The sequence below is a fragment of the Melanaphis sacchari genome, unplaced genomic scaffold (assembly GCF_002803265.2).
Source record: "Melanaphis sacchari strain LSU unplaced genomic scaffold, SCAv2.0 Contig54_pilon_pilon, whole genome shotgun sequence".
Lineage (NCBI taxonomy): Eukaryota > Metazoa > Arthropoda > Insecta > Hemiptera > Aphididae > Melanaphis > Melanaphis sacchari.
The window spans coordinates 2702689-2715600 of NW_020271380.1; the positions used below are offsets into that span (position 1 = coordinate 2702689).

At 26.2% G+C, this 12912-nt stretch overlaps 1 protein-coding gene across 2 annotated transcripts in view; it reads left to right on the forward strand.

The window, feature by feature from the left end:
- Window positions 1–12912, forward strand: part of LOC112599635 (C3 and PZP-like alpha-2-macroglobulin domain-containing protein 8) — a 137252-nt gene that overhangs the window by 46435 nt on the left and 77905 nt on the right. For both annotated transcript variants that reach the window (XM_025346618.1, XM_025346617.1), the window contains exon 2: window positions 12527–12622. In XM_025346618.1, the coding sequence (XP_025202403.1) occupies window positions 12534–12622 (89 nt within the window). In that variant the 5' untranslated portion in view covers window positions 12527–12533. The remainder of the gene's footprint in view (window positions 1–12526; window positions 12623–12912) is intronic.

The following is a 12912-nucleotide window of genomic DNA, read 5'->3' on the forward strand; positions in this document are numbered from 1 at the left end:
AAATGAAGTGCAAGAAAAATATCATCAACGCCAATATAAATATAAGCATGTATGTGTTAAAGTGGGTGAAATGGAATTCTGCAGTGGACTACGTCATGAACAGACAAAATAATAAAATCATGTAGAATGAAATCATTTTTATCCGATTCGATAGATCAATTAATGTATTTATAGACTATGGCTGTTGATAGGCAGCCAGTTTTTCAGCCACCAATAATATAGACTATAAAGGTTTATAGCATACAAGCACCTTTTCACAACGGTATTATGTCGACAAATAAAAAAGTGGAAAATTATTTTTTCTCGTGAAACCTAGGTATTATTTTGATTGGGTAAACTTAAAAGTAAATTTAATTTGTATCGACGGTTAATAATACCTACTTAATGTCATAACGTACAATTATAATACAAAATATCGGTACACATAGTGCACGGCATATAGTTAATTTAAAAATGATTCACAATGATTTGATTGACTTACAAGTAGATCATGCAAATACGCTATTTTATTTATTTATTTTTTTTAATCTCAATATTGTAAAACAGTTAGGTACTTAAAAAAAACTTAACTTTAAAAACACTTGATGGTTGATATTAGGGAGATAAAACAGCACTGATGTAGTACACAAATAGTATATTAATTTTTAATAACCTATATATTATTTGAGAATTAGCTCTGGTAATCTAGAGTACCTAATTCTTAGTAATCTCCAGATATTTTTAAAATATATAAATATTACACAATTATATGTGTAATAATACTAAAAAATTGTGAAAAATAACATGCTCAAATATACTTAAATATAAATTAAGTTTTAAATTATTTTTACTTATACAGTTCATAAATTATTTTCTTAGTTAATTAATATTCATGAATAATCTAAACCTTAAAAAATTTGATTTTTTAATTTGACATACTATTTTAATGTATGATTTTTCTTAATCTGACTAACTGGTAATAGAATTTAATGTTGTTAAAAAATTATTGATATCAGGTCTACATTTTTTTTTACAATAAAATGGTTATATTTATAGTTTATATATTACAATTAACATCATTTTAAATAATTAGATGTATCTAGTAATATTTTGAAATCCTAAATCGAATGTTTCGAGGATTAGGTATATAAATTACATGCATGTGATGAAGCTAAATTTATCTTATATAACAGATCATTTTTAAATACTTTTTTTGTGTACGTTCATATATATTAAAAAATAAAAGCATACATGTAACATAATGTAATGACACGTCGAATAATTGTATTAGATAGCATTACTCGTTAGATATAATTTGACTGTATTTTTTACAGGAATAGACAATACAAAATTCACATTTTAATAGATGTTATTTATGTGCATAGGTATATTAGTTTCATTATCAAGGCTTAAAAACATAAACAATTAAAACTACTTTTGCAACAAAATAATTGAGTTACGTTGAAATTAATAAATAGTTAAAAAGAAACTTGTGTTAAATACTTATAAAAGATTCATTAAAGACGTCTATGTATTAAGTATATACCTAAAAAATAAAATAATAAGAGAATTTTGTGATTTTATGTTTCTTCTAGAACATTATTAAATGACGTCAATTATTTTGAATATACTCGAATAACTTTATGTTAAAATTTAAAAATAATTAGAAATCAAATAAAAAATGAAGCAAAAAGGTAATGTAATATATTATATCGGAAAACGAAAAACAAGAAGAAAGCCTAATAAAACACTTTTCTAAATATTTATGATTTACACAGCATAAATTATTTTTAAATAACTTTTCTTAACCTTGTATCAATAACAAATCAGATGTTTTTATCTCAAGGCTTACTGAATATTTAATCTGAATCTCCAATATTTATACTATTACACACTTCATTATATGTTAAATTCTGTGTGCAAAAAGACTTAGTAAAATTATTAATAATAATTGTAATAATCACTATGAAATTATATTTTGTACATTTCTTAGTTAGTTATAATTATTACTAATATACCTAACCTATATGTTTGAGTTAGAAGAATAAGATTTTATTTCTATAAAAATGTATGTTTTCAACTAATTTTTGTATACACAAAAGATATTTATAAATAAGCATTCAAGTCCCTTAAAGTTAAACAATTTATGGTCTATACAATACATATTATTACATGTTTTACAATTAAGTTCCAACTTAAAACTATTTGAATGTCTATATAGCGAAAATTGTCATATCTTTATAATTTATTATGTAAAAATATATTTTTGAACAATTAAACAAATTAGGGTTAGGTACTGTACAGTGTACATATCAACATATGTCATATATTATATACAAAATATCAATAGACTAAACTTTAACTTATGAATCCAAACATTATGTTTTAAATATTAAAGATAAATTGAAAATCGACTATTATATTAATCACTGTAATTAATCATTTTACAATATATTATATAAATAAATTGACAAAAATCAATTAAATGTAATTTAAAGTTATAGTAATTTAATTTCCATAAAATATACTACCCGTTCGATAAGAATATTCTATAAAGATGATCGATCGTATTATACAAAAATATTTTCTCATTATCATGACTAAGATGACTTTGTTTTGATTATTCGCCGGAGTTGGTCCTCTTAATCAACCAAATGACCTGTTTTCTGAATTAAAATAACCCCTTTTTTGACGTACACCAGTCCGTCTTTACAGCCAGTTGGTTTAATTAAAGATCACCTATACGACATATATACATGTATAATGGTCCAACGCATATACACGAACACATGTACACATACAAATGATATTAAGTCATTGCAATACATTGCACATTTTGAAAATGTCAAGGGCGTGTCCTTTTTCTGTTTGATGGCTTTTAATTATTGTCACGTTACACCACGTCACGCCACACGTGTCCCTTATTTTATTATTACTTTGTGCTATACAATAATAATTATACAAACGCGTCTGTAATTAAATAACCGAACATTCAATGCATGTCAATACACCCCTTCACCATTGTTAGGCGTAGGTAATCCGGTATACTCGATTAAAATAATATCACAATACTGCAATACGAGTATATCGACCATAATATACAATAGTTATAGACTATAGTTGCTCGGTATAAAACGTGTTAGACCATAAAACATATATCCATAGATATTCACGCATTCACGATCAACAAATACAAAATAATCAATTGGATTTCATAAAAAAATAAATATACGTTGCATTTAAGTTGTATTATCAATATGTCGTGGGTCATCTGTGGTAAACGTCATAATATATAATATATTTTAACTAAATATAACTTTTCGTAACTGTATTTGTGTGAATGTGTATTTAGACTATACATTATACAATATAATATGTATATATAAATAAATAACAACTTTTTAGGTTTTAAACTTACTAACTGTGAAATCAATTATTTAAAGAATTTTTTGTGAAACATAAAATATTTAAGATTTCTTTTAACAATAACCAAATGTAACTAATTTTGTTTAGCATATAATAAATATTAGTATATTGAGTAAAAATGTAATGTACATACTAAATTATAGATACGCATACTATTTCACCTATAATGATGACAAAATTAGTATTTTGTAAACTTTACTAAAATATAAATAAATTATACAAGTACGATTAAAATAGATGAAGTATGTGCATTATATATTTTACGATAATTATATGAATATCATTAATGCTTAATATAATTTAAGCTGCAAAACCGTATTAAATATTTTATAAATGAATACAAAATAACTCATTAGAATAAATTAAATGGAACACGTTTGTTAGCAGATATATTTTTAAAAATACTGTATCATGTACCATAAAGTTGATCTATAACTGATTGCGTATTTTATATACTTACAAATAAACTTAAAATATGCGTATTTAAAAGTATTCGTTTATAACCTATAACGTAATAAAATTACAAATGAATAATATGGCAATAAATATTAGCTATTAAAAACCATAATTTTAATTTGTAATGGAATATTTAATTTATTTCTGTTTATTTGGAAACATATTGTTTTAATATATTTATCAATTATATCGAAATATATTCAACGCCATATATTTTTCATTGTCCAATATTTATAAAATATTAATTTTTTTGTCTTTAGTTTATTTCGTTATTAAATAATAATATTTCTGAATTTCTAATTATGAATATTTTTTTTAATAAAGCGGTTTGTTTAATTAAATTAATCAATTGTATTTACAGTCTGTATAATTTTTTCCACAATTTACCATCAAATATTTATAAATAAATAAATGTTGTCACCGTTTTAGATAACTACCAGTTGGCATATAATTTAGATCACACCTTTCGATAAAAGTTAGCGTGTAATTTGGATACACCGATAATGAGTATTATATTTTAAATAAGATACCTTATCTAACGATTTACCAAAATACCATTTTCGGGGATCACCTGATGTTTTTTTTTTTCATTTTTCCCATAAATAGGTATCAGAAATATGTAGAAAATATGAGTTTCAGTGGTTATTAAAACCACACACACACACACATACATATATATATATAAATAAATATGTTAAATACTTAAATAAAAAATGTATGTGAGTTAGTAATAGCAGTATAAATAGCGCTTTCTAGTTGATCAAAAATATAAAGAAATCGGATGAACTTCAAGATTGAAAACCTAATAGAACATAACTGTCATAGTGTCATATGGTAGATACAAAAATAAAAATAAATCATACAAATCAACCTATTTTTAAAAATTAGAGATTCATTTTTTTACTGTATACACTGTATAATACATGACTTTTATTAAAAAAAAAAAAAAAAAAAACACTAGCTATATTTGTATAACATTAGAATATTTTATATGTTATTATTTTGTTACATAACACATAATAATTATTATTTTATACTAAAAAGTACGAGTTCAAAGTTGATTGTATCAATCTTGTTTTGTTTATTTGTTATTTTCTAATACTGATCAATATCTAAAATAAAATAATTTGTGTAATAATGTACGCAATGATAAAATAATTATAAATTTTATTTTTGAACCAATGTGTATTAAGATACAACTGGGATACTTAAATTTAAGACGCAATAAGTTTACCTGTATTTGGATAACAATCGGACATCTCTGATGGAATTACTTGATGGGCTTAAGAGCAACCACTAATTTTTTAATTAAATTTTCTTTCTCTTTATCTTCCTAAAAATTTCAAAAAGTTTTAAACAAGAGTGACCGGTTCATTCAACTTCGTCAAATATTGTAAATGAATAAAGTTATTATGTTTTATCAAAGTAAAGTTTAATTATTGGAATTTTCTCGTTATACAAACTTCCACGATATTTTTTACAATAAAATTATACATAATATAACAAATCAATTGAACTTCTAAAAACACAAAATTTCTTTCTCAGTGTAGCAGTTTTGGCAAAAAAATATAACATTATTGTTAATAGTATTTATATCACTGTCTAAAAAATAATGATAAAGACTGCGTCTGCCGATCCAATGATATTATAATGAACTATACTTTAATCATTTAGTATAAATAATGTAAAACTTTAATAAATTAAAAACAAAAAAAATCAAGATATTATAAAAAGTTCGATCTTGTAATGATCACGTCGAATAAGGCAGTAGCACATTTTTCAATAAAATGCATGTTGTTGTCATTATGAATATTATTATTATTATTATTATTATTATATTCCTAAGCCATGTCGAAAGACTCGTCTTAACTCTGGATTTTCCTTTGATATCATTGAAATCAGAGAGTATTTTATACAACATATAATATTATAATGTAAATTTCTAGCGTTTCCTATTGAAAACGCTTCATATTATTTATGATAGTAACCGTGTGCAGAATAATTGTTTTTTGATATTATATGTGTCTCTGAAGTTTTTATTTATTCTCCTTTACGGTAGGAAAATAACATAAGCAGACTTTTTATCATATAATATAATAAATACATATATAATTACATGATATCATACTATTTCTGACTGTGCTTTTTCCAATACGTTTTGTTTTTGAGAATAATTTTAATTTTAACTTTGATCTATTTACATTTTAAAAGGATATCATCTCTCAAAATTTAAAAAAAAAAAAAAAAACATTTGTAAAAATGAATATATGTAGGGAGATGGCAGGATCATACATTTTAAATTGACAGCTAATGAAAAAATATAATTAAAAAATAATATGATAGTATATAAAATAATAAGAAAAATGGAAAGTCACAAAAACTAAAAGGGCAATTTTAAATGTTGCTAAATGTTCATATTTAATGTTTTATTAATTGTCTGAACAATTATAAAATAAAACATACTGTGTACAGATTTATAAATTAAATAAGTACATTTTAAACATATTTACTCCATAAAATTATGATATGGCATTTCTGTTCTTATTACGTTTTGGTGGTTTAAAATTTTGATGGATATTCTATTGAAATTGTTGATTTCCTATTGAATGTTAATAATAATATTAAAAACGCGTACGAAAATTTAAAATATATTTATTAAAAATAACACAATTTCAATAATAAATATTTGTTTTACTATTATTTGATCGTAAAAAATGACACGGTTTCGTCTATCACCTAATATCTAAAATTAAGCGTAACCCCATCTATTGCAATATTATATTGTTATAAATTGTAGTTAGTCTCTGGTATTTTCGTCGACCGTGTCACCGGTTGAATATGACCATGTAATACTATAACAATGACGATTATCGCTTTAGTAGGATTCTCCAAATTCCTTGAACTTTAAGTAATTATTATAATTCGTAATGTAGTATAATTGTACGAGTAACATAAAAGTAGATAGTTTGGCGAAGTACTCGTCGTCAGTAATATCCTCGCACTCTTTTATACATCGGTGGTCTCTGATAAGAAATCGTTCATGATAAAAAAACAGCAATGGCAGCAGTGGATATCCAACCCCGTTTACACAATGGTACTCATCGTATAAAACCTATTACCTCGTTTTTGCGGGGCGAGCGTGGAGAGTCCCATGCAATAATAATACATTACGATGGCATTTGAAAATTGTCCATCCAGTCTTCGTGCACAGCCTTAGACCGTGTGCTATGGTTTCCTCTTCCATATTGGTCACACATTCACACACTCACTTCCTATCAGCTTTCTCCTTTCGGACAACCCGCCCGCTCTCATATCTGACTATTCCCAAAATATATTATGTGAGGCACACAATATAATAAACCATATTATGGTGATGATAACAACGACGTGGTACATATTTTGTTGCGTTATTTATACTATGTTTACGAGAATTGAGCCACTAGAACCATTCATCCAATCGCCATGCGTTATTTTTTTAATTTTAATGAGTATTTAGTGGAGCAAATTTTAAGCACCATTTTATGGAGTCAATTCATACGAACTCTCGACAGATATAATAGAAATTTATCAGTGGTGATATTTATCAAGTAAAATTAAATTAAAAAAAAAAAAAAAATGTCAAAACTTTTCTTAAAAATTTCTACAACACAATCAAATACCAGTTCATTAATGTTTTTTATTCAAATATACATAGAAAGGGGATGTCTACGTGTCTGTGGCTTAAAGACTCAAAATATAATCGACTGACTTATGCGAATATTATAAAGATTATTGTGCGAGGTATCGAAAAATCTATAAATTGTTTTGAAAAATATTTTCTAACATGTCAAGTATTACCCGCCTCGGATGAATTTACCATCTGGCAGAATTAGTTCACACAGCAAGCGGTACACAGTTAACGTGATTTCCCAGTGAAATGAGATACGCTAAGACCAGAGATATACCAATATAAAGCGCTGTATTTTATGTTTTTTAATTTTTTTCCAGCTGAAATTATAAAACTAAAAATAATATATATTATATTATACGCGTCGTTGTCATTTTTTTTTCTGTCGGCCGGCTTAACTGGCTCCATTACGCTGTAATAATATTGCGTTTACATGGTACAAAATGTTTCTATATTCCTTCGTATCTTCGCATACGTCGGATGTTCTGTCATGGTTGTAATAATCTACTCACACACACACATACATACACGCACACACACCAAATAAATTCACGTTATATATTACGAAAGACCGTACACAACACTGGACATTTAACGATTTTGTTTTTTGTTTCGTCCAATGTTAATTGTTATCACCGTCATTTCCGACGCCATTTTTGACTTGCTTTTGTTATCCATTGCATCCTAATTAGTGATATTATACCATTGATAATGAAATAATAATAAAGGTGCCCGAGTACTAGTGAGACTGACTGCAACAGTTTAAATTTCGACAATATTGTATAATATAATATCAGCTTTCGTGCCAGCCTTCGGGTTTAAATTTAAAAAATCATAAACTGCTATGTATAAGACATGCTAAATATTCTGGATGCCCCCCGTCACATCGGGATTTCGCTCTCACCATTACACTTTTTTAAGCTTATGCCTTATTACGGTAATCGTAAACACCACCGGTAATTTATCATCACGTCATTCGTATATTATTATTATATAATACTACATTTTTATTACTGAAACTTTTAAATTTAAAAAATCTTGTTATTATTATAATTAAAATTATGATAATATAGTTGTATTTTCTTACATTTCTTCACATTTATTACCAAGACTTATATTATGTATAATAACAATATCTAAAATATAATAAATGTTAAAAACAGTGAAATTTATGTATATATATTTTAATCAACCATGGTTTTCTAGTTAAACTAATTAAATGGCTTTGAAAGGTTGCGCGTATTATTATATTCTATTAAATTATAACAATCTATCTCAGTTTATTCTATATATGCAACGTTATATAACAAACATTTGATATATTAAATTTTCAGTGAGGTTTTAATATGGAAAATTGCATTCGAAATGGTTATATATTTCGTTATTCGAATCCTTGCGCGCTCGACAAACGGTACTAAAAGTCTTTTCTGGAAATCCTCAGCGATTTCATGTGTGTTTACATCGTTTTTTGATTTAAATTTCATTTCATTCGTAGATTCTCATACTACATAACCGAGAAATGAAAATCACCTAGAATATTATTACACGATATTATGCATAGTGTTACCAAACCCATTTGATTGCGTTTCACTGTTCCAGAAATAATTCACTACATCAAGCAATAGCCTTTTTTGGAATAACAACCCCGCATTATTGTTACGAGCACAACAATGTGCCACGTACACACCTTAAAATATTTATTTTTGAGTTAACGCTGTTATTACACGTGATTTTATAAAGTAAGGGTTATCTATACAATTTAGATAATCATACACTGTATAATTAGTCTATGGATTCAAACTTAGATTTTTCAAATTTTCAAGTTTTGAATACAAAATTGTTGACTTTTTGAGACATATTTTAACGATATATTCTCAGACTTGTTCCATAAATTATTATTACTGTTATTATTATTTTATACTTTCATACCACAGATGCAGTGGCGGTTGTTTTTCAACCGTTTTAGTAACTAATTTACGGTGTATGCTAGTCCCGGTTTTGAGACCAAAAGCACTCGGTCCAGTTCGGTTCGTTAACTATACCGGATGCACATCAAATTAAATTCTCGTGTATACCGATTATGTGTATGAGATCCTTGGTGAATTTCTAGCAAAATGATTCCATTACGTCTTCATGTACTATCGCAAAACTTTGGAAAAGTTTTGGATCTGAAAGTGGTCATGATATTTTAAATACAAAAACGCGATGTATGAAAACCACAACCACTCGTACAGCGTATTAGTTGTAACTTTGTTTTTTTTTTTCCCAAAAAATTTTTCTGCAAACGGGCTGTATCATAAATTATCTAAAACCCTGTGTAATTACCATATGATAACATTGCAAATTTGAAACTGCTTGCACTGTCTCATTTCGCACCACATGGGATTATTTAGAAGTATACTATGTTTTACTCTGTAATTAAACAGAAGGTTGTAAATTTAGTCACGATATTTACTATTTTTTTTTTATATATATATATATATATTTTTTTTTAACGCATAAATACAACACGTCTAGTTTTAATAGATTTACACAACACTCGAACACAAAATTTTTCTACTCCATTTTTTCCTCAAAATAACATAAAAGTATTTTTATTAAAGTGTCCATAACTTTGTTTTACTCAAGGGTTTAGACTTCGGTATTTTAAAATATTATACTGCATTTTTCACTTTAAGTAAATTATAGTTTAGTTATTTTACTATAAACAATATTTTTTTTTAAACCATCTCCGTGTTGATTTATGAAACATCCTTTACCTTTAAACTCTGTAATTTAATAACAATAAAACTTATTAATAGTAGTTATTCGTTTTCTAATACAATATTTGGGAGCTATACTTATGTGATTTTAATTTTCATACATGAATTGTTATATAATATTTACCTATTTTTTTATTTAAGTTTTTTCAGAATTTAAAAATAACAATGTTGGTCTTAAATAATATTTGATGATAGAATATTAAAAAAAAAAAAAAAAAAAAAAAAACTATTTGAAACTTTTAATATCCGTTTATATAGTATGAAACAAAATCGTTGGTCACTTGGGATGGAATAAGTTTTTATAAATAATTTTTTCTAGGTATATTGTATATAAATACCTAAAGAATAAATTAAATAAATAAATAAATACCGAATACCTTCTATAGAAACACTGTGAATATTTATTAAACCAAGTTCAATGCAGTTCATAAAAAGTTAACATTTTCAATGAAATATTATGAGGTATATTTTTAAATAAATTATGATTTTGAAGAAAAAAAAATTTAATTTAAAATAATAATATAGCCATAAATTATGAAGGACCCATGAACTTATCTATCATCTTTTTTTAATATAAACCATTTCTCGGGTTTTCGCATTTAATTTATATATTACGTTTCGGACTCTTTTTGAGGGTCGGGCGGTGATTGGACGAAAAGAACAAGTAAGGAATGAGAAATGTGTTTATTTGGACCGGGAATTTTGCCAGCGACTGGTCAAGAATAACTGGTGTTTCCCGCTGTATGAGGGGGGAAAAAGAAAAGAGAATAAAATGTGTTTTCCCAACATCGAATGAGGTTGTTCTTTGCTGCCAGATACGCCTCGAACATATCAATACCACTTTTTGATTACTTTTTCCGTCTGAAAATTCGAATTAAAACAATTAAGGCGTGCGTGTAATCTCATGTGTACGTACGAATACCATCAAACAATCGCAGTTTTGATATAGTATGGGTAGATACGATGGTAGGAAGATCCAACGACAGGACTCCGTAAAAAAAGAAAGATAATAAAAAACTGTAATTATTTTAAAAACATTAGACATCTTAAAAATAACGGAATCGTATTAATAAATTTCTATAAAATCTATTATAACGATAAGCTTGGATTATTTTTGTATACCAAGCATTGGTTTTATTTTTGATTCGTAGTTTTCTTTTAAAAAAATACGTGAAAATAACAATACAAGTAAAACAATAAGGAAATTAAATTTAATTGAATGAAAATACATTCTATCTGCAACTATAGAACTATAATAAATATATATACTTGGTCACCATGCTTGTACTGCTGCAGCAGTGATATAACTGATTTTAAAATTAATCTCAAATAAGTATGACTTACAGAATGATAGGTTTTTTTTTTTTTCGAAACACAACACGGTGGATTTTAAATTTAATCGAATATACATCAAGTGTTTTTGTTTTGTTATTTTTATTTATTTTTTTAATTCGATTTGAAAATAAATTGAACCTATCAAGATTCAAGTGTTAATGTACGAAATATTGATTAATTTTTAGATATTGAGTCAAATAAAAAAACTTTGTCGTTATCAACTTAAAAAAAATGATTAAACAGTAATTTAATACCTACGATCGCTTATAATACTATAGGTTATTTTAAATACATATTAGTGCAAGAGGAATCACTGTTGTCAAAATTTATTGAGTGTCATTGAATCGTGATTTAATGATCTATAAATTATATCATGTACTCCTAATTACGTGGTAGTGACGAAATAAGATATTGAAGATATAAAAACTTAAGGTGCCTGTGTTTATTTTAATACACAAAACCGTCGCTAGAAATAAACACAAAATATTTTTTTCTATACTACGTTTATGACACTGATATTTAGACACAGCATATAACAGAATAATACATTTACGTATGTTCATATATATAAAAAGACATATCAAAAATATAATATATCGTTTTATGCCACCGTATAATATTCCAAATAATATATGTCGTATACGACGTTCATGTATGCGTGTGCGTAAGTGCGTTTAGTTCGTTTTGAGTATAATACATATATATTGTCGCATAGGAAATAAAACCCCTTCGAACATGGTTCAACGTGCATTTCATTTTATTATACACATACGCACACACATTCATACACACACACACACACACACACACATATATATATATATTATATATATACACTGTACACAATGTCATTTGCTATAAACATGTCAAATGAAAATGTCGTCTTATTTGTTTCATATAGGTGAACAATGGATAAGAAAAAAATGGCTTCGACGTTGGCGTTATTGGCGGCGTTGTACGTGTGCGTAGTATCCGGAGCAACAAACAATTGCACCAGGTAACATTCGAAAATTGCAACCTTATTACTAAATTTAACGTATTAATAAATAACGAGTGTTCGTCAGTACTGCACCAAATATTTTAGACTATCTCAATGGGTAACGTAGCTTTGATTTCTCAATAGTGGTGGGGATATAACCTCTCTTATTGCATTTCAAATTTAAAGATAGGTATTTATTCAATAAAATGTTCGTGTTGAGGAATTTTATTCAATAATTTAGCATAACAATAAAACAAACATACTAAAATATATCAGTAGTGGTAATATTTATATAATACAATACATAT